The 22,037-nt window shown below is 34.4% G+C and overlaps 1 protein-coding gene across 3 annotated transcripts in view; it reads left to right on the top strand.

Annotated features, from left to right (window-relative positions):
* LIPI (lipase I) overlaps positions 1 to 12,240 on the top strand; it is a 130,574-nt gene extending 118,334 nt beyond the window's left edge. For 2 of the 3 annotated variants that reach the window (XM_077878799.1, XM_077878800.1), the window contains exons 11-12: positions 960 to 1,136; positions 12,029 to 12,240. In XM_077878799.1, the coding sequence (XP_077734925.1) occupies positions 960 to 1,136; positions 12,029 to 12,116 (265 nt within the window). In that variant the 3' untranslated portion in view covers positions 12,117 to 12,240. The remainder of the gene's footprint in view (positions 1 to 959; positions 1,137 to 12,028) is intronic. The other variant, XM_077878801.1, reaches the window with a different exon arrangement.
* Positions 12,241 to 22,037: the final 9,797 nt, after the last annotated feature.

Genomic DNA, 22,037 nt, shown 5'->3' with positions numbered 1-22,037 from the left:
TTTTTAGATTTTATGTATTTATTCATGAGAGAGAGAGAGAGAGAGAGAGAGAGAGGCAGAGACACAGGCAGAAGGAGAAACAAGCTCCATGCAGGGAGCCCGACACGCGACTCGATCCTGGGTCACCAGGATCATGCTCTGGGCTGAAGGCGATGCTTAACTGCTGAGCCACCCGGCCTGACCCCATCATGTGCCCTCCTTAGTGCCTATCACCCAGTTACCCCATTCCCTCACCCATCTCCTCCTACCAGCAACCCTCAGTTTGTTTCCTATAATTAAGACTCTCTTATGGTTTGTCTCCCTCTCTGATTTCATCTTATTTTATTTTTCCCTCCTTTCCCCTATGATCCTCTGTTTTGTTTTGTTTCTTAAATTCCACAAATGAATGAGATCATATGGTAATTGCCTTTCTTGGATTGACTTATTTTGCTTAGCATAATACCCTCCAGTTCCATCCACCTTGCGGCAAAAGGTCAGATTTACTTTTACTTGATGGCTAATAGCCCATTGTATGTATATAGACGTATATATACACGTCTATATACATACATATACGTATATATATATATCAGTTATATATGTGTAACATATATATATATATATATATATATATATATATATATATATTATACCACATCTTCTTTATCCATTCATCTGTCAGTGGACATCTCAGCTCTTTCCACAGTTTGGCAATTGTGGACATTGCTGCTATAAACATTGGGGTGTAAGTGCCCTTTCAGATCACTGTTTATATCCTTTGGGTAAATACCTAGTAGTGCAATTGCTGGGTTATATTTTAAAATATTTTAATAAATACTTTAACAAATATTTTATTGTTTGGCCCCATTTTTCCTATAAGATTATTCTTTCTATCCTGCATTGTTAAGATTACATTGACTTAAGAGTTAAATTATATTTTAAATTACTAATATGCTGAGCATATCAAATTTTCTGTTTAGGAAGAATACATCATTTAATAAGCTCCAAGAAGTCAAGATTCTTGCTCAATTTTTAAATGATATTGTAAGTATTTCAAGGATTGGTTTGACATATTTTCAGAGCTCAAACTGGCAACGTTTCACATACAAATACAACATTCAGCGTGTCAAGTTGCAATCACTTACATATCCAGCAAGGTAAGAAACTAAATTTTGATTTCTGTGTATTATCTTTTAAACTTAATATTGGGCAGCCTGGATGGTTCAGCGGTTTAGTGCCGTCTTCAGCTCAGGGTGTGATCCTGGAGACCCAGGATCAAGTCCCATGTCAGGCTCCTGCATGGAGCTTGCTTCTCCCTCTGCCTGTGTCTCTGACTCTCTCTCTCTCTCTGTGTGTCTCTCATGAATTAAAAAAAAAAATCTTAAGAAAAATAAAAGAAAATATTGAAACGCTAAGAAATATGTTTATTGTGTATTTCAGATTATATTTTACATAAATATTAGAATATCTAAAACGTGGAAAATGTACTTTTTTGAAATTAAAATTAGTTTGAATGAAACTTAGTTTGGAATCACATTACTTAAGCAAAGAAAAAATCATTTCATTGGACACAACAAAAATGAAAAAACATGAGACAAATATCTGCCTTAGAAGTTGATCAATAATTCCTTATATATACATACATATTTACAGAGTGGTTGAGATTCCTTTTCTACAATTCTTTAGATGGGGTGCAATGGCTGAAAAGTCTATAATGAGGCATAAAGTCAAAGAAGAAGTCATCATGAATTTCAGTGATTTTTCTCTTTCTTTTAAATGTATTTTTATTTGGGAAGAGATAAAACATCCATTTTCCTCTATTTTTATGTAAGATTTTACATATCACTGGAAATTCAACCCCAAGAATATATTGACAGAAGTGAAGGTCTAGCATATATACAATAATAGCATGAGGAAAATCTGACTCTATAATTTTACCATCATATGTCTTGGTTTGCCTGTTACATCACAAATATCTCAATTTCACATCATGACTTGACAGTTTTTTTGAAGATGATAGGTTCCAGCAGTATTTTTCCTAGTCTATTTAATATGCTTTTCTTAGTTCCATGTTCTCACAACTGAAGAGGTTTTCCTGTTATCCTTGTCCCCACAATATTGATGTACATGTTCACCATTGTAGAATTCATATTTCCACAAAAACACCTCTGTGAAAGCACTAAGAACCACTAAGACCTCTTTAATGAGTGGATCATCTGTCTATTTGGATATGTAACTTGTGATTTGTGATTTGTGATAAGTGTCAACTGAGAGCCAGTAACAATGGATTTGTGGATTGCTAGAAATTTCTCTTAGCTGATGGTAGATCTTTCTTTTTATTTCTCTTTATGTTTCTGTATTTAAATATTTGATTCCCTACTTGCCTTTTTATAAGTGTTGCACATTGTAAATAAGAATTTTTGGAGAAAAAAATAATAAATGATAAGAATATGCATTTAGACAAGGTCTATATTTAAAGAGAATTGCAAAGATTCTTTGAACTATAAATTATTTTGTAACTTTCGGCATGAGAATATTTGGTCACTCAAAAGTCAGTAAGTAAGATGTTATACTGGAAAAAAATCTAGGGATAACTTTATTGTTCTTTGTCTTTGAAGTTCCTACAAAAAAATACCAAGATATATGGAAATTTTCAGCTAGGAATATTAGCAACATCATTCCCTGCCAAAGTATACTAGAGAGAGACAGACACACATCAGGGGGGTCATGTTTGAAAGACTAGAGTTGAAGACTTTTAATCTTCATCTGATCTCCATATAATTATATTACCTTTTTAAAGACATTATTAATGCCCCACCTCTGTACTTATTATCTTAAAGATGCAAAACATCTACTAAACATAAGAATAAAACTCTATTTGTAGTCTCCAAAAGCTAAGTTTAAAGGGGCCAAGCTTGTCGCATCATCAAAACTCCCCTTATCATGAAGGAGGTGAGAATGAACAGAGGAGTTTAGAAGTTGTAATTTTATATATTAAATGTAAAGACTTCATATTGTCCCAGAATAAAGTCTTCTGCCTATATATAATTTCTGGAAAGAGAAAAAAAAGTTTCCTCTTTAGTCTGAAGATGTAAACAAACTACACATTTTATTTTTTTAAGATTTTATTTATTTATTTGAGAGGGAGAGAACAAGCATGAGTTGGGGGCGGGGAGGTGGAGAGAGAGAGAGAAGCAGGCTCCTTGCTGAGTGGGATTCCCAATGAAGAGCTTGATCCCAGGACCCTGGAATCATGACCCGAACCTAAGGTAGACACTTAACTGACTGAGCCACCCAGGTACCCCCAAAATACACCTGCTAATAGCTGTGGGCATTTGCCAATTAAGGAAAAATATTAATTAACCATAACTTTACCTGTTTCATTAAATGACTTATTCATTAAAGAACGTCCCCCTGCTGCTTAGAGGTGAAGCAAGAGGCCAGCTCCCACCACCTTGTCTCCCACCCTTTTGTCTAGTCATCTTTTTTTTTTTTTAATTATTATTGTTGTGTGGTAAGAGCATTTAGCATGTATTTTACTCTCAACAAATTTTAAAGTGTGCAATACAGTATTGTTTACTATAGGCACAATGTTGTACAGCAGAAAAACAAATTCTTGCTACTACAAGACAGAAAATCCAACCACAAATCCCTAAAGATAAAGGGAACTTGTAGCCAGATGAATCTGAAAATCCACTAAGAAGATATGGCTCCTGGGTTAGCTGCATTCAAAGAACCAAGAGCATTTCTGTGCTGTCTCTTGGCTTTGCTGTTCTCATTACTTCATCTTCAGTCTTTATAATACCAAATTGGCTGCTGCTTGATTCCAAGTTCATATCCCATGAGGATGGGTGGGGAAAGAGTTTTAAAGTCTCTTTGCATGTCGCTGACTTTGACTGGGCAAGTACATACCTTTGAACCTCACAGTGTGGTCAGGGAAATAGATTCTTCTGATTGGCCAGGGAGATAAGTCCTATAGTTTATGCTTATTCTGCAATAAGATGGAACCAAATCCAGTCAAAGTTATATATTGAGAGTGGGACGAAGACTTTTAAAGGTATTATTACCAGAGAAGATAATATTACCTGAAAGGGGATAGAAAGGTGAAAAAAAAAAGATAACAGGACACTACAGAGACTGAAAATATTTTGATAAATCAGGCAAAACATTAATTAAAAGTAGATTGGCTTATAATGTATCCTACTGAAGTTAAGTATTGATGTAACAACAACAACAAAAAATCCGTAACGTTCTGATTGGCTGAAGTTAGATATTGATGTAACAACAACAACAACAAAAATCAGTATCATTTTTATTGGCTGAATGAGTGAAGGCAATAAATGAATAGCTAAGCTGGATCACTCAAATTCAGATTTTTCAAGATCTGAATACTTCAAACAATTCTGGGATAAGTTAAGTTTTTTAAGTGGTTGTATTTATTATTCTGGATGGCTATAATGTAGTATTTTGCCTGATAAGGCAATTTGAGATTGAACATTGTAGTAACTCCTCAAATAATTTACTCCAATATATCATGGAGGGCTATGTATAACTTTAGATACTTTGTCCTTTTCCAAATTAATAAAATATTTAAATCTGTAATTTTGCAGCTTTGCCCTGATGGCCTTACTTACTTCCTACTGACTTTACTGATTATTTAATATTGCATTTAGTTGAATAGTTTCAAGATTCTTTTGAAAATATAATACATGAAACTTAGATTTAATAAGAGTATTTGATTAATAAAAGGCAGAATTGTCTAACTTGGAGACTAAACTCAGAAAAAACCATCTACAGTTCAATCACTTGTGCAGAAGTCTTAAACATTCCATTTCTTTTAAACTGCCTGGCTAAATGTGCAACAGTACAATACTTTGGGAGAATGTAAGATTTGGACCTCTGGATCTCTGAAGATTGTCTCAAGGTAGCAATTTTGACAAATTAACTTTACTAACTTTATACTTTTCCAAAGTCTGTTCATCCATCTTGAAACTTTTCCTCCATCTTCACTGTCCACTTTTTCCTAGGTCCCCAAATTATGCTTTCTAGATCAAATTTTGAGAGGTTACGGGTAAGGAATCCCAAATCATGTCAACAGTGTGAATAGCACATCTGTGTTTCTAATGTAAGCTACGCCTCATATAAAAAGAATTAAGTAGTTTTAGGATGATTGGTAGTGAGCTTTCATTTTATATATTATTAGAGTCATTATTGAGCAAAAAGGATATTCTACCTAAATATATTTAGAAATTCAGTATTTTAATCATCATATTAAAGGATAAGATATTCTTATTTATATTCTCCTAAGATTGTTTGTTCTGGATTAAAATTCTGTGTATTTAAAAAATATTTGATAATTAAAATAAGTGGTTCTCGGGGCACCTCGGTGGCTCAGTCAGTTAAGCATTGGACTCTTGGTTTTGGCTCAGGTCATAATCTCATGGATGGCGAGATGTAGCCCTATGTTGGGCTCCAGGCTCAGTGGGGAATTTGCTTCAGAATTCTCTCTCTATGCCCCTCTCCCCCAACTCTCTCTCTCTCTAAAATAAATAAATCTTTTAAAATTTTTGCTTTAATTTGCTTAGAAGTTATGATGACATAATTCTAATTGGTAATTGTATAACTGGACAATGTAATCAGGGCTTTTCAGGTTGTAATGATAAAAAGTACAGCACATATATTTTCACTATGCTGTTGGTTATGATTATAGTTATGACAGAAATATCGAATAATCAATATAAATCTTAACAACATTCAGTTAAAAATACATTACCTAAGTAAATATGTAAATATTATAGCAAATATAAATGTATTTTTCTGTCAATCCTTCTGGTTATTAAAATAGTTGCTTTTCTTTCTATATTTGTCTTGTAATTTATTCTAAATATTTTCAGGGGCACCATATAAAAATATGTATTTGGCTGATGGTTGATACTCAATTAAAGCAATTCTTTCTTCTCATTTCTCTTCCCTCCTTTTGTTGGTCCCAATTTAACTTTCCTTATACCTCATTTTATCTATAAATACACAGATGAAACAACAGACTGACCAAGCCAATAATTATATGAAATGGATTTGTTTGTTTTGCTAAAGCAATTCATCAATAAAATGCCTCATTCCCAATACTTCTGTGAAACTCTAAATTTCATGTTCTATATAAATACTCTGACCTTCTTGTAAAACTTTTATTCATTACTACTTTGAAACTTATCTAAACTCTGTATTTGCTTTACCACACTACCTACTCTGGTAATGCTGTAATCAGAATCCTTGCCCACTGGAGTTGTTGGGGATATAGAAGACTCTGAGAGAGTTGATTAAGAACTTGAGAAAAGAAAATTTGTATTGACTGTAATTTCATTTCATAAAGTGGAATTTATCATCTGAATTATTTTCCCTAACTCAATTTACCTTCTTTTTTAGGGAACTAGTACATAAGGAAGGGATTTTTTTCTTTTTTTTTCTAAGGTGTGTGTTTTGCCTGATGTTCATGTTTTAAGGGGCAATTCTCATCTACCAAGGGAGGATGACTTTTTTGAAGATGTAGACATGAGGAGGATACCTCTAAGTTTTCGTTTTCTATTAGTAAACTGCTTATAAGACGAATAATAGTGGTTAAGTTTGTTTAGATTTACTACATCACAGACACTACTTTGCAGCCTTTGCAACACCTCTCTGAAATATTTATTTTATTAGTAAGGGAATAGAAACAGGTTTTATATAACATATCTAAGGTTTCTCAGCTGAGAAGTGCCTTTGCAATGATTTGAAGCCAGCCTTTTCTTTGGTTTTTAATGTTGTTTTTTTTGTTTTGTTTTGTTTTAGTTGCTGTTATTTTCATAGGAATAAACCTTTTCCCTAATTAATATAGTGAATTATTCTCATTATGGAGTATTTGGAAAATTTAATTCAAATGTAATGTGACAACTAGGAGATATCACTGTTAGTCAATCACACGTTACAACTGAATCATGAATCTAATTATTTACATTAAATTATAGGCTGACTTTCTGGGTAGAATAATACAGCTTATTCACTGTGGTAACTTCAAGCATCATTGTTTACATAGATCACAGGGTAAACATAATGTATTTGGAGCTGTGCAATACCATGGACTTGATTAGAAGCATTTTTTTTTCTTCCAAAATATAAATTAATGGCTGTCATTATATTTGTGGAATATTCAAATTAGTTTTTCCTTTATTGTTAGACATTTTGGCAGGGTTTTTTTTTTTTTCCCCCACTAATGCTTGCTTACCTATCTAAATACCGACTATCTATGCATGGAAAACTATCTGTACAGTAAACAATTTTCTTGTTTCATATTCATAGAAGGAACATCAAGGAGGAGGTACATTTTCACATCTTCCACCTCAGCATGTAATGTTCACACCTTGATACAGATTGTTGGTGAGCCTACAGGCAGTGGTTGTTTTCTCCAAGTATTTCTCCTTTTTAAGTCATTTATTATAAGGGGAAAGGAAAGGATAAAAGGCAGACGGATATGTTCACTATTATATGTGACTCCCCATCCTAATTATTTTTACATAGGTAGATAATGTACACAATTTATTCATTAGTGAACAGTAAAAAATAGGGTAAGGTAATTGGAATATGCTGTAGAGCACAAAGAAGCATGTGTGTAATTTTAAATTTTATGTCATATCTAAACAATGGATAGACAATGAAAATTTACTAAATTTATAAAATTTAAATGTAATTGTTTCTACTCAAGGGGGAAAAAACCCTAAAACATATTTTATGGGTGGTTAGCAAAACTCTTAACATTTCCTGCTGGCTGGGGATGCTAACAGATGCTTGAATGAAATGTATCCTTTAAGTTTAATTACCTAGATAATTGCCATAACCGTTTAGTTGTTTTTCCTATTTAGATCTGTCCATACAGATAATATGCAATTAATGAGAATTAGCACTGCCAAATTACTGGGAATGTGAGTTTTAAAAATATGATGCCTTATGGTCCAGATAAACTGTGGATGCATTCAACCAGTAATTATCTCTCTGTAACAAACTCTGATAGACACTACGGCATAGTTCTTCTTCAGGGCATTTCCAGTAGAGTAGGGCATTTGAATTTAGGGACTGAGAGGAATATTCACAGTAGAGGTGACCTCAGATGACTTACTGAGAAAACTTGGATGAAAAATCCTTTTTAAAACTTTACTTAACAATAAAATGAAAACAACAACAACAAAACAGTAAAATGTACTTTTTTTGGTATATGGTGCCATGAATTTTGATACATCCATAGAGTCATGTAACGACCATCACATTCAAGATGCAGAGCATTTCCATCAATGACAAAAACTGCCTTGTCCTACCCCTTTATTTTCAACCCCACTCCTACTCCCTGGCAACCACTGTCTCTAGTTTTGCCTTTTCCAGAACATTATATAAATGGAATCATATAGTATGTAGCCTTTTGCGTATGACTTTTTTCACTTAGCTTCATACATTCAAAATGCATGCATTTTGTTGCTCACACCAATGGAATGTTATTGATGAATAGTATTCCATTGTATGTATATACCACAGTTCGTTTATCCACTCACCAGTTTGAAGACATATGGTTTGTTCACAGTTTTTGATATCTATCTATGAATAAAACCAACATAAATATTTGCATGTAGGTTTTTATGTGAACATAAGTTTTCATTTCTCTTGGATAAATACCTAGAAGTGAAATTGCTGGGTCATTCTGTAAGTATGTTTAATTTTATATGAAACTGCCAGACTGTTTTCCAAAGTGACTGTACATTTTGCATTCCCACTGGCACTTAGCAGAGTTTCATTGCTTTCCTGCCTCATCAAATCCTGCACCTTCACCAGTTTTTGGTTGTTTGGTTTTTATTTGTCCCCATACTAATAGGTATGTAGAGACTGTGTTTTTAATTTGGATTTCTCAAATACAAACGATGTTGATGACTTCTGCCATTTAATTGAGGATATTTACATCATTTGGTTTATTTTATTTTATTTTTTTATTTTTTATTTTTATTTTTTTTATTTTTTTTTACATCATTTGGTTTAATGTGATTATTGATAGGGTTGCATTTAAATCTATCATCTTACTGTTTTGTTTTTTATTTGTCCCATCTGTTTTTCGTTACCAGTTTTGTCCTTGTCTGCCTCTTTTGGATAAAGAGTCATCTTATGATTACATTTTATTTCCTTATTGTGGTTTTTTTTTTTTTTTTTTTTTTTTTTTTCTTATTGTGGTTTTATGATAATTATTATTAACTCTGATTATTTTAGTGGTTTCTTTGGGTTTTATATTATAATCCTTAATTTATCAGAGTCTACTTTCAAGTGAATTTTACCATTTCACATTTAACATGAGAACGTTACAGTAGAATAATTTGATTTCTCCCATCCTACCTCTTGCGTTGTTGTTAGCATACATTTTACTTGTACATATGCTAAAAACTCCATAATACAGTATATTGTTTTTGTTTAAAGAGTCGATCTATTAAAGATATAAAAATAATTAGGCTTTAGGCTAAGGATTAAGGTTTTTTGTTTGTTTGGTTTTTGTTTGGTTTTGTTTGGTTTGGTAGTGTGGGTCTGCTGATGTGAATTCTTTCAACTTCTGTGTATCTAAAAATGTCTTTATAATGCCTTCATTTTGAAAAATTGTTTCTCTGGATATAGACATCTAGTTTGACAGATTTTTTTTTTTTAAGTTCAGTTAGTTAAAAGTTTCTGGACTGTCTTCTACCATGAATTGATCCTAATAAGAATCTAGTACTATTGTTCCTTTGTTCTTGTGAAGATAATAAGACTTTTTTTCTCTGGCTGGTTTTAAGGTTGTCTCCTTACCACCAATTTTAAGTATTTTGGTTTAGATGTGTCTTGTAATTTTCTTCACATCTCTTGTGTTTGATATTTGTTGACCTTCTTGGACCTGTAGGTTTATAGATTTCATCAAATTTCATCTGAAATCATAATTATTTTCTGAAATATATTTTGCATGTCCCTTCTCTCTCCTCTCCTTTTGGGGACTCTAATTTCAAGTTCATTAGTCTGCTTGAGGTTATCCCACAGCTTACTGATGCTCTGTTAATTTTAAAATTTCATTTTCTCTCTGTATTTTATTTTGAATAGTTTCTGTTGCTATGTCTTCAAGTTCACTATTATTCTGCAATGTTTAATCTACTATTAATCCCATCCAAGGTATTTTTCATCTCAGACATTGTAGTTTTTACCTCTGGAAGTTGATTGAGATTCTTTTTATATCTCCCATGCCTCTATTTATCTATTTGGACATAAGGAATAAAGTTACAATAATTCTTTTAATGTCCCCTGCTGAGTCTCACATCTGTGCTGGTTCTGGGTTCATTTCAATTGGTGACCCTCAGAATACATGATATCAAAATCAGAGTCATGACAGAGGAAGTAGAGAGGCTTTTAACAATGTAAAACAAAGAAAATTAATTTTTCTTACAAATTTGGTGAAATTTAACTTTGGAAAGGTGTTGTAAACCTGCCTAAACTGTCTTGTAATGCTTGCAAAAACTTTGTAAAATGTGGAATATTAAATTCAGAAATATGCATTTATTATATTGCTGATTGAACATATTTTAATGGTAGTGGGGTTGTGAGCTTTATGTGTAGAAAAGAAATAACAACACACTTGCCTTGATATTACATTATAAATAAGTGAATAGGATAATTAAGACTGAGGTAATTTACCTATTATTAATAAGTCCAACGACACACTTGTTCTACTATCATAACTGAAAAATGAGGTGGATTGAGGAGATCCAGAATGGTGAAGGCACAGTCAGTGAATAAGGGGCATAGTGGGATAAATAAAGAATTGACATAAGCATAATATATATATATATATATATATATATATATATATATATATATATACACACACACACATTTGTTTAGAAAAGTGGTAAAATCATTCCTATACTTATTTCTTAATAAAGAAGGCAAGTCGATGATCTTTGATAACGTAACAAAAAGCTACTTTTGCTAACACCTAAAACTCTTATAAGATTGAAGTATTACCATTTTACATTTACTTTTATGCCTTTATGGAAGATACTGTAGTATTCTGTACCACTTTTTGTAATTAAAAATGAATGTCTATATTTTATTACTTTTAAACATATTAGCAGGTGTAGAAAATTGATTTATTTAAAAACTGAATAACTTAACCTAAAAATGCTGTTGAATATTTAAAAACTTGCTCAGTGATATCCTAACCAAACTAGAAGGAGCCTGGGAGCAATGTATATCTTGAACTAAAGCAATGCATTTGTCAAGTAAATGTGAGCTGTCAGCACCTGTGCAGTTGAATTGCCCTTTTTCCTTGACTAAGTTACTATTGCTCACACAGGAAATTTCCATTTATTTCAACCATTTTTTTCTTTAGCTCCTTGTCTGAACTTTAACCATTTTTTTTCTTATCCTACTTGATTACCTTATTAAGGTTTTTAAAAAGGTTTTTTAAGATTTTTAAAACTTTAACAGGAAGATAAAAACTAGACAAGATGCTTACTTAATTCATCAGTGACTAGACTTTTTAGAAGTCTTCAAATGATAAATATACAATCTCTCCAAGATACAGGATTCTTTACTCATTATTATTTCTACTTTAGTAGGTAGAAAATAGGATTGATTAAATTATTAGAATATTTGTGTATGCAATTAAGCCCCATTCTTTAATGGTGGCTATCATAGTAGAAAAAATGGCCCAGCCACTAAGCACTGAGTTCAGGCTTCAGCTATTTCACTAACCAAAAATATCTCTCATATAAAGTAAGTATCCCAATGAAGCATCAAGGAGAGAAGGAATTGAAACACAGAGAGTTTTTTCTTTCTTATAAATATTGTGTCTATTTCATCCCTGTGTAGCCAAATGAGATGAAATGGAAACGATGCTATAGGTTTGTCCCTGCATTTGGAAAACTAATTAATTACAGACATTGAATAGCCTAATGTTTATGAGGGAAAAAATAAACTTTGCTGCTTTTTACTAATAGTTATTTCCTTTCTTTTTCTCTTTCGACAGACCACCACTTTGCATATACAATTTTGTACTTAAAGAAAGTGAAGAAGTATTTCTCAATCCAAGCATATGTACATCAAAGGAAGTATAAAATGTCTTCTGCCATCAAATATAAAAACTTGTTTGTGAATTAAAGAATTTGTAAATGGGAACAATGTATTTGTTCAGAATACATTGTTCAATCTGAGGGTTCTATATTTCTACTTCCTGCATAAATTTTTAAAATAAAAAATATAGAAAAATATTAAAATGCATATGGTAAAGCATTCTGAGTATATTTTTTTCTTTTTTAAAGATTTTTTCTATTTTACTTGAGAGAGAGAGCACAAGCAGGGGGAGGGAGAGGAACAAGCAGACTCCATGCTGAGTGTGGAGCCAGATGTGGGGCTTGATCCCATTACCTGAGATCATGACCTGAACCAAAATTAAGTCAGATGCTCAACCAACTAAACCATCCAGGTGCCTCACATTCTGAATATATTCTAACAGCTGTTTGCTAATTGCTGTTTCCTCACATAGTCTTTCCTCTGTGCATGGTGTCTGCTTCATGTGTCTGGATTTCCTCTTCCTATCAAGACACTGGTCAGATTGAGTAAGCCCCCCCTGCCCCCAATGGACTCATTTTAACTTAATCACTTCTTTAAAGATCCCTATCTCCAAATATAGTCGCATTCTGAAGTACTGGGGGCTAGAGCTTTGGCATACGAATTTGAGAGGGCACAGTTCAGTACATAACATCTGCCATGACTCATTAGTCTAATAAGTCTTTTGAACGTTAACTGGGGCCATTGTGTGAAGACCCTTGATATATTAGTTGTGTGTTCCAGGCAGAAACAAATAGAAGGCTTCTTACTTTTTGTCTAGGGATTTAATCATTGCAGCCTGCACCTCAGCTGTCTGGCAGTCCTTGAAAACAGCTCCATCAGTTTCTGTTTCAGCCCTTCACTCCGTAGGCCTCTGACTCAAGTCTGCAGAGATACCTGTTTTCTCCTCTCCTCTCTGTCAGGTTAGGCATTTGCTCACAGACTTCTCATATATATATTTTTAAGGTTTTATTTATTTATTCATGAGACATACAGAGAGAAAGAGAGAGAGAGAGGCAGAGACATAGGCAGAGGGAGAAGGAGAAGCAGGCTCCCTGTGAGGAGCCCGATGTGGGACTGGATCCTGGGACTCTAGGATCATGCCCTGAGCCAAAGGCAGACGCTCAGTGGCTGAGCCACCCAGGTGTCCCAGACTGCCTATATTCTTAAACTACAAACCTTCATGTAACTTCATTTTTCTAATCCCCTCCAATTAATTTGCCAGATATCCCCAGCAACTTTTGAGTCTCAGTTTATGATATTAATGACATTTAAAATTAAATAAAATGCACTGTTCCACTGTGCATTTTTCCTGGTTGTTTAGAGTCTCTGGGAAATAGAGGAACTTATTTCATAATATATTAATGGATCCTGCAACCATCATAATAAAACTTCCTTGCCATAAGTGATAGAATCTCTCCAGGATAACTTGAAGATGTAAACTTACAAAATATTTTTAGGTTTCCATATTGCAATAACTTCTCCAGGATCCTAAATACCCCCCCCCCACCTTTTTTTTTTAAAGATAAAGGCAGATAAGGGAAGAAGGCTTTGATTCCTCTGATCTCAAGTTCATAGTCTTCAAGCAATATTTTTAATATATATTTTTTTAATTTGTGGAAATAATAGATCAAAAATAAAAGAGGAAAAGAATGCACCTTTTGGAAGATCATAGTGAAGCACAGGTTTCTAAGGCAATTATCTGGGACAACAAAAGGTACAAATAGACATTATGCACAAAATATACTATGCCAGGCTGCTTTGAAGACATGCTGTTCTGGAACAGATAGAAAAGAAAGCAGAGAGATGAAATGTTTAAATTCTTATCTTTTAGAATGCCTACTTGGCATGAATCACAGAATCAGACTCAACTTTGTCTTTCAAAGTCCTCTCAACAACATAGTTTGATTATTTTTAGGTTAATGTTGGATTTATATAATTAAATACTATATTACTATTTTATTGATATGCCTTCTTTGTGTTTCCATGGAATAATAAACTTTATATTAAAAAAATAAATCACCAACAAAGCAACAAAGCATACCTTTGTTCCCACAATGGTTGACTGAAATGACAAGGAAGTATAATCCTAGACCAACTTGATTTTGTTTGTTTTAATAAACTATACATTAAAAAAAAAAAACCAAACTGCATCTTTTATAGGCTGTAATACCATTATGATGTACTGGATAATTATTTAATTTGTATGTATGTGTGGCCAAAATAGATAAAATAGACAAAATAGAATTTTTATATTCTTAAAAGTATTGTTATGGATCATAACATTTATGGACTATGTATTAATCTTTTTTGACATTATAATATTAATAACAAATACATAATGCATGCATACTATAATCAGTCTGTGGCTGATTTTTTTTTTTTTAATTTTTATTTATTTATGATAGTCACACAGAGAGAGAGAGAGAGAGAGGGGCAGAGACACAGGCAGAGGGAGAAGCAGGCTCCATGCACCGGGATCCCGATGTGGGATTCGATCCTGGGTCTCCAGGATCGTGCCCTGGGCCAAAGGCAGGCTCCAAACCGCTGCGCCACCCAGGGATCCCCAGTCTGTGACTGATTGATTGATTGATTGATTGATTCATAGTAAACTCTACTCTCAGTGTAGGGCTTGAACTCACAATCCAGAGATCAACTCTTCCAACTGAGGCAGCCAGGTGCCCCAACAGTCTGTGTTTTAAGTCTTTGATATGCACTATTTCATTTAGTACTTAACAATGCCCTATAAGTTAGGTACTTTTATTACCTTCAGTGACCAAAGGAAATAAAAGAGGAAAAAAAATCCTTTGAACAATTGACAATACTTGAGAAATATGTTTGTATGTTGCCTATTGAATATATAATAAGCATTAGGTAAATGTTTGTGGATGAATAAGTGGATATTGAATAGGAAGTCAAATCCACTGGAAAAGAAGCATAAGACAAAAAGAAGCCCTGCGATTCAGAAACTGTGATGTGGTTGGTGAGTACCTACTAACTGCCAAGGAGCTTGCTGAATGTAACCATTTAAGCAAATCGCCAGACACATGTACTGGTTTTCTGGCATGTGCCTTTAGGATCTTCGTATAAAGACCCTATTAAAATTACCAAATACCTGAGTCCTGCCCCAAGACAATACAATCTGCTTCTCCAAGTGGCATAAATGACACTGTCAGAGAACATCAGTGGATGACTTTGGGGTTATGAAATGTAGGACTTCATAGCATGAATAACATTTTCATTCATAATTTCTTTTTTTCCCATGAACATGTGGTACATGAAAAAAGAAAGCAATATGGGAGGTGAACAGCTGGTTATGCAGATGGTGTTGAATTGAATTTGGATTTCTGTATCATGGCTTAAGTTTCTGGAATGCTTGGATCTTGGCTAGGGGTAGAATTATTTCTCACAGGGACATAGAAGAATGTGTTTGCATGTAGGCTAGCAGTCATGATTAAAGTGTTTCAAATGGAACATAATATTGCAGAAAGTGTTTGAAGATTCAAAGCAACAGATCATTCACCCAGATTCTCTAGGACTCAGTTGAATCCTCCTCCAGCTTTTCTGTTTGATACCCATCGGCACCTTCCAGTTCTTAGCTCAGATTTGTCCTCACTTCTCACTTGGTCCTTTTCTTGACCTTTGCCATGGCTTACTTGTTATGTCTCCCCAAATCGCTTCTTCCTGTGCTTTTGCCTTCTCTGTTTCCCAGAGATGTTATCATGTCTCTGGTACAGCATGGGTTATTAACTCTTTGCTTATGTGTCTATATCCATTACAAGGATGTGATCTTCCTGAGTAGGACATTTTGTATTATACATCTTTGTACTTTCAGGGCTTAGACAAATGCCTGGCTTATTTCAGTGGTTCCATAAATATTTGTTGAATGATAAATGCAAAATTAAATGAAGCAATAAGTTTCTTTTTTAGCTTAGTCAGGAAGAGTGGGCAGTGACCATTTGATTGCAGGCTATTTAGAAGAACAAAATGTTACATGTCGTTCAGGTTAGAGATCACAGAGCTCTCATGGTATAGCACATTTAAGATTAACTGTGTTGTGTTTTAAACTCTTTTCTAAAAATGTAGTAAACCCAGATTTTAACTTAAATTATGTTCATCAAAACAGAGTATTTAAGAATACTTTGCATTTAGAACTGAATTTAAAAAAATTCTTCCACATACATCATTAAAGCATTAAAACATTAACACAGAAAAATGATAAAATTCAGGTCTTTTATTATTTTTTTAAAATTTTTATTTATTTATGATAGTCACACACACAGAGAGAGAGAGAGAGGCAGAGACACAGGCAGAGGGAGAAGCAGGCTCCATGCACCGGGAGCCCGACGTGGGACTCGATCCCGGGTCTCCAGGATCGCGCCCTGGGCCAAAGGCAGGCGCTAAACCACTGCGCCACCCAGGGATCCCAAAATTCACGTCTTTTAAAAACTCCCTGGGAAAAGAAACAATTTGAAGGTTAAAAAAAAGACAAAGTCTGCTGCAAGCATAGATTCTGAAATCACTGGACTTTTGTTAGTTGAACTTGCCATAAGTTGTCAAAGGATTTTTTTACTTTCTAATGTGTGCTCATGTTGTGTTACTCTTTAACATTTAGTAGGAGACATGTTTAATTGGGAAAATATCTATGGAAAAAGTTTTCTACATGGGGGTTGTCCAAATAAATGAAGAATAAAGAACTTAGAAAGTGGGCTTACTCTTAGCAGAAGACTATTTAAGTTGGGGGGGTATGAGATAAGAGAGAGAGTGACAAAGAATTAGAATTTATTAAGAATACACTTTATCTTAATGATCAAACTAAATGCATTCTCAGAACCACATGACCTAGGACACCACCCCCAAGATACTCTCATTCTGAAACCCAAGATATAGTTTCTATGAAATAATGAGTTACTGATCATAGGGACTACCTTATTTAAACCATATTTTCCCACAATCTGTATTAAAAAAAACCCCACTTGACCAATATTTATAGATTTGAATCTAGGCATAATTTTAATATATTATAGAATATATTATAAAATATATATATAGAATATATATATTAAAGAAAAATTTGGAAGGCAACTCAAGGTTATGACGATGGCACCAGCATGCTGGATTCATCCTTACCTCCCTTTCATTTGAACAAGTCAGGGAAATACACAGAATCTAGGATTGAAAATATCTTCAATCTAGGAAAAGTACTTATAACCTTCCAAATGTCAGGAGGAATTTATAATAACCAAACACAAATGCAATCTGAGGCAGATAGTGGAGTTGTGCGTGGGGTGGGAGAGAGAGGTTGACCCATTGCACTGTGATTCCATTTCACTTTCCAACCAGAGGTATATGGTAATTTATCAACTAGAACTCAATAACTTTCAGAGAGCAAAAATATTTTCGCTTTCCACATTCTCCTCCACTATTTCACTTTCTAGTCATCAATAGCCCACACATCCAGGAAAATTCGACTTTGGGGAACAAATATAGACAGACTATGGTGGCTTTCCATCTGTGATAGATTGTTTCAGTATATTGCCCAATTTGTTCAAATCTCCCTGTAATCTTTCTTATAAATAATATCCTCAAGCCCTGAATCTGGACTTCAATACGTGTCTTACTTTGGCCACTGGGACAATAGCAAATGTAACTCAAGCTGAGACCTGACAAATACTTGCTGCACTTGGATCCCAGAGACATCATGTTAAAAAGCCCAAGCTAGACTGCTGAAAAGATGAGACAAGGAATGGAAGAGAATTGAGACACCTTAGCCAACAACTGCAAACCAGCACACAAAGATTGGTAAAATTGGCCCAGACCTGAAGAAGCACAGTAGACTCACAAAATCATGAACTAAATAAATTGGTGGTTGTTTAACACACTGTTTTGAGATGGTTTATTATGCAGCAAAAAGTCAAGCAACATGCCTTCTGAAACATGAAATAAGTATAGCATGGATCATGGCGAGAAAAACTATGTGCTGCTTATAGGATGTGTAAATTAGACCTGCCTACAAAGACATGCATTCATTCATTCAAACATGCATTTAATATATGTCATGTGCCTGACATCTTGTTGGAGACAGCCTTGAGTAAAAGATGAGCAGGTTCTTGAACTCAGTAAGTTTCAAGCAAAGAATAAATAAGGTAACGAAAATATAATTTCAGAGAGTGATAAGGTGGTGAGAAAAATAACAGTGAAGAGAGATGGTGATATTAAAGGATTGAGTTAGTTGAAAAGGTCAGGGAAAGTCTCCTGGAGAAGGTAATATGACAGAGGCCTGGGTGCCAAGACAGAACCACCCATGCAAGGATGTAGGGAAGAGCATTTCCAGCAGAGAGTGTAGCAAGCGTTATGACCTGAGGAATGAAAGTGTGTTGGAGGAATAGAAAGAAGGCCAGTGGAACTGGCAGTTTAGCATCTAGAGACATAGTTGCAGGAGTTGGGGGTGATGCCATTGGCAGAAGCCAGATTTTAAACATCTTCTTGGCCACGGTAATAGTTTGGATTTTATCCTGAATATAATACAAAACCATTAATATCATTCAAACAGGAGAGTAACAATGTGTTTCAGTATTGGAAAGCCACTTTTGATAGGCAAGTAAATTTGAAAGCAGAAGAACTGCTAAGAAGGCTGTGTTATCATGGTTGCTAGGTCTATAGTGTTTTTGGTTTTTTTTTTTTTTTTTTTTGCTGGTTGTAGTGGTTAGACTTAAGTATTTTGAAGGTAGAACATGTCAACTTATGAAATATGGAAGTTGAGGGAGGAAAGGTCCAGCATGACCTCATCTTAAGTATCTGCAAAAACCTATTTTCAAATAATGTCACATTCTGAGGTTTTGAGTAGTTGTGGATTTGGGGGGTGGGTGGGCACTATTCAACCCAGTACAAAATCCAAAACTCAGCTCAAAAAATAGAAGGGAAAAATAAAACTTCATTAAACTACAGATGTCATTTTTAAGATGATAATATGTGTCTTTAATCAATAGTTTTCACTTAGTTAACAATGTAACAGTCAAGTTGCTCTTGGGGAAATCAGAATCAAGGTAAGGAAAGCTGTTATCACTATTGGTAGTTATTTTTATCTGGAAATTTTGCCCAAATAAAATGTGAAATGGAAACATATGTGTATATAAAATACATATAAATTTGATAGACAACAATGAAACTATATATGATATATAGCTTATACAGGTAAATTATGTAATACACTTTAGTAACCTATTATACATTACTACCATCTACAAATACGATTGCCTTTGAGTCCTCCTTTCTAAAGTTATTAGTAGATGGTAATACAGTATGCCAACAAAACAGAATAGAATCAGCTACCCTTGTAACAAATAAGAATGCTGTAAAGTGGTGGGATATAAAAGAATACAGAAAAATTAAAACCTTCTCTATATTACTAAGTTTGAAAACACTGAAACTACTATTTTAAGAAGGATAATTCACTTCAGCACTATAAGTATACCTAGCATGCTATTTTTATGAAACATGGATTTTTTTCTGTTTATATATACATATCAATTGTAGAGAAATGGAAAAACAAAAAGAGGTGGAATTAAAAAAATCATAATATCCTATTCCTATTAGCATTTCCTCTTAATTTCTGTTTTTCTCTCTCCACTAATTCATTTCAAACTTGTATCTATGTATAAAAATGTACCTTAAAACATTTTTAGATCAATAACTTAGAATAACTTTAGTCAATAATTTAGAAGGGTCTGAGACACTACCCTACTTGCAAGCTAGCAAGTTTTTCTGCCACATTTTTATGGTTGCTGGCTGAAGACATAAGACTTCTGTCTCAGAGGAAAAAAACCCCATTGCTCAGAGCAACAGCATAGCCAGAGTACACAACTTTCACAGGGCAACACAAAGGGGTCAAGCGATGCTTGCCCATGGTACTGTAGAAGTACAGCCACAAGTTTAGGGAACCTCCATCTTTTATTATGAATGTTCATTTGCCAAGACTTTTCCCCAGAGAAAGACATTCTCTAAATTATACTGGACAGTAAACAAGCCTAAACAAGCTTTTCCTTTGCTCCAGAAGGAGACACTAATTCTATATTCCAAGGCTGTTTTCTATACAGACATTGTTGAAAAGGTATTCAAACAAGGCAGCCAGTGCTTGCAAATTGTGCGGAAATCAGACACCCAAGAGCACCCTCCTAATCCAGTTTATTAAATCAGCTCTTTTTCTACAAAATTATACATCTTTAATATGCTCTCATATTCTAAAATGGTATTAAGAATTACTCTAATTTCTGAGTCTAGGAGGATACTATGAATTTAATTTTATTTAGTGCTACTTTAAATACAAATGATAGAAACAACTAAGTTATTATCTTTATATTATGAAAAAAACCCCAAATATTGTGAGATGACATATAAAAATAATGCCAGTCATCATTCCTAGTTGCAGTAGGGTGTGTAGTGTTTATTTTCTGTTTTAAAATTGATAAACTAGGGCAGCCCAGGTGACAGCGGTTTAGCGCTGCCTTCCGCCCAGGGCCTGATCCTGGAGACCAGGAATTGAGTCCCAAGTCGGGCTCCCCACAGGGATCCTGCTTCTCCCTCTGCCTGTGTCTCTGCCTCTTTCTCTGTGTGTGTCTCTCACTAATAAATAAATAAATAAAATCTTAAAAAAATAGATTGATAAACTACAAAAAGAGATTAGAATAAATGAATGATTCAGTTTCAAATGTCAGCAGGAATTTTTTTTTAAATAAGTTATTTGTTCATGAGAGACACACACTGAGAGAGGCAGAGACACAGGCAGAGGGAGAAGCAGGCTCCCTGTGGGGATCCCGATGCAAGACTTGATCTTGGAATCCGGGGGATCACACTCTGAGCTGAAGGCATATCTCAACCACTGAGCCACTCAGGCGTTGGAAGTGAAATTGGTTTCTGAGGAAAAAAAAGATCTCAGTAGAAACACCCATGAAGTATCATCCCTTAATGGCAAGAACTTCCTGAACATCAGAACACCTAAAGTAGGTAGACGAACTCTAGAGAAGTGCTGGATGTACCAACTGTTATGGTATGAGGAACAAAGATTCAACATGGAACACCTACATTCAAGGCTACCAACCAAGAAGTAAGGAATGTAGTCCACAAGTGTCCCTAAATCTGACCCAAAAGAGCCTGAGAATGGGATTCTTTTTTGAAGCATTTTATCAGAATTAAAAATACTCTGCCCATTTTCTGTACATTTTACCAGATTATGTCTATTTATAACTGTGCAATGAACATATAAACTATTTAGACATAAAACGTAATGATGAATAAATTTATAAGAGGAAAAATGCCTCTGTTACTGTCACTCTTTCCTTCCTGAAATCTCATTACAAAATACGCTACAGAAGGATATTTATTGGTTGTCCTTCAGGACTTCATATCTTAAACACTTCTGAGTTGATTCATAGAACCGGAATGTCTAGGATTCAGACTTTGTGGGAGGATGACTCGACAACAGGTCTGGGGTGACTTGTGGTTTCAAGTCCAAGCCCAGGAGCCAGGCTTCCAGACTTCAATTCTTGGATCTGCCATATACCATCTGGTGCTCTTCATCTGATCACTTAAGTTCTCTGCTTCGGTTTCCTCAGCTGAGAAATGGTAATAGCAATCATGTTTTCTTCATAGGATTGGTGTGAGGATTAAGTAATTATAATGTCTAGCACGTAAAAACAGAACACACTATTACCTGCGTGTGGGCTGACTACTACCTTTACATATTGTAAATGCGAGAAGCAAGGCATTGGTCATTGGTCATCGGTGTCAGCTACGTTAGAAGTTACAGAGCAGTCATGCTGTGTGGACACTATATGTCAGGGCAAGGCTGTGCTATGATATCATTAGAACCTGGTCATCTGGCTTGATTGTAAGTCAGATGGTCTCAACTCGGATACTGCCTGAAATATTTT

This window comes from Canis aureus, chromosome 30 (genome assembly GCF_053574225.1).
Source record: "Canis aureus isolate CA01 chromosome 30, VMU_Caureus_v.1.0, whole genome shotgun sequence".
Lineage (NCBI taxonomy): Eukaryota > Metazoa > Chordata > Mammalia > Carnivora > Canidae > Canis > Canis aureus.
Note: the sequence above shows the minus strand (reverse complement) of the source record. Positions and strands in the feature narration are given on the sequence as shown.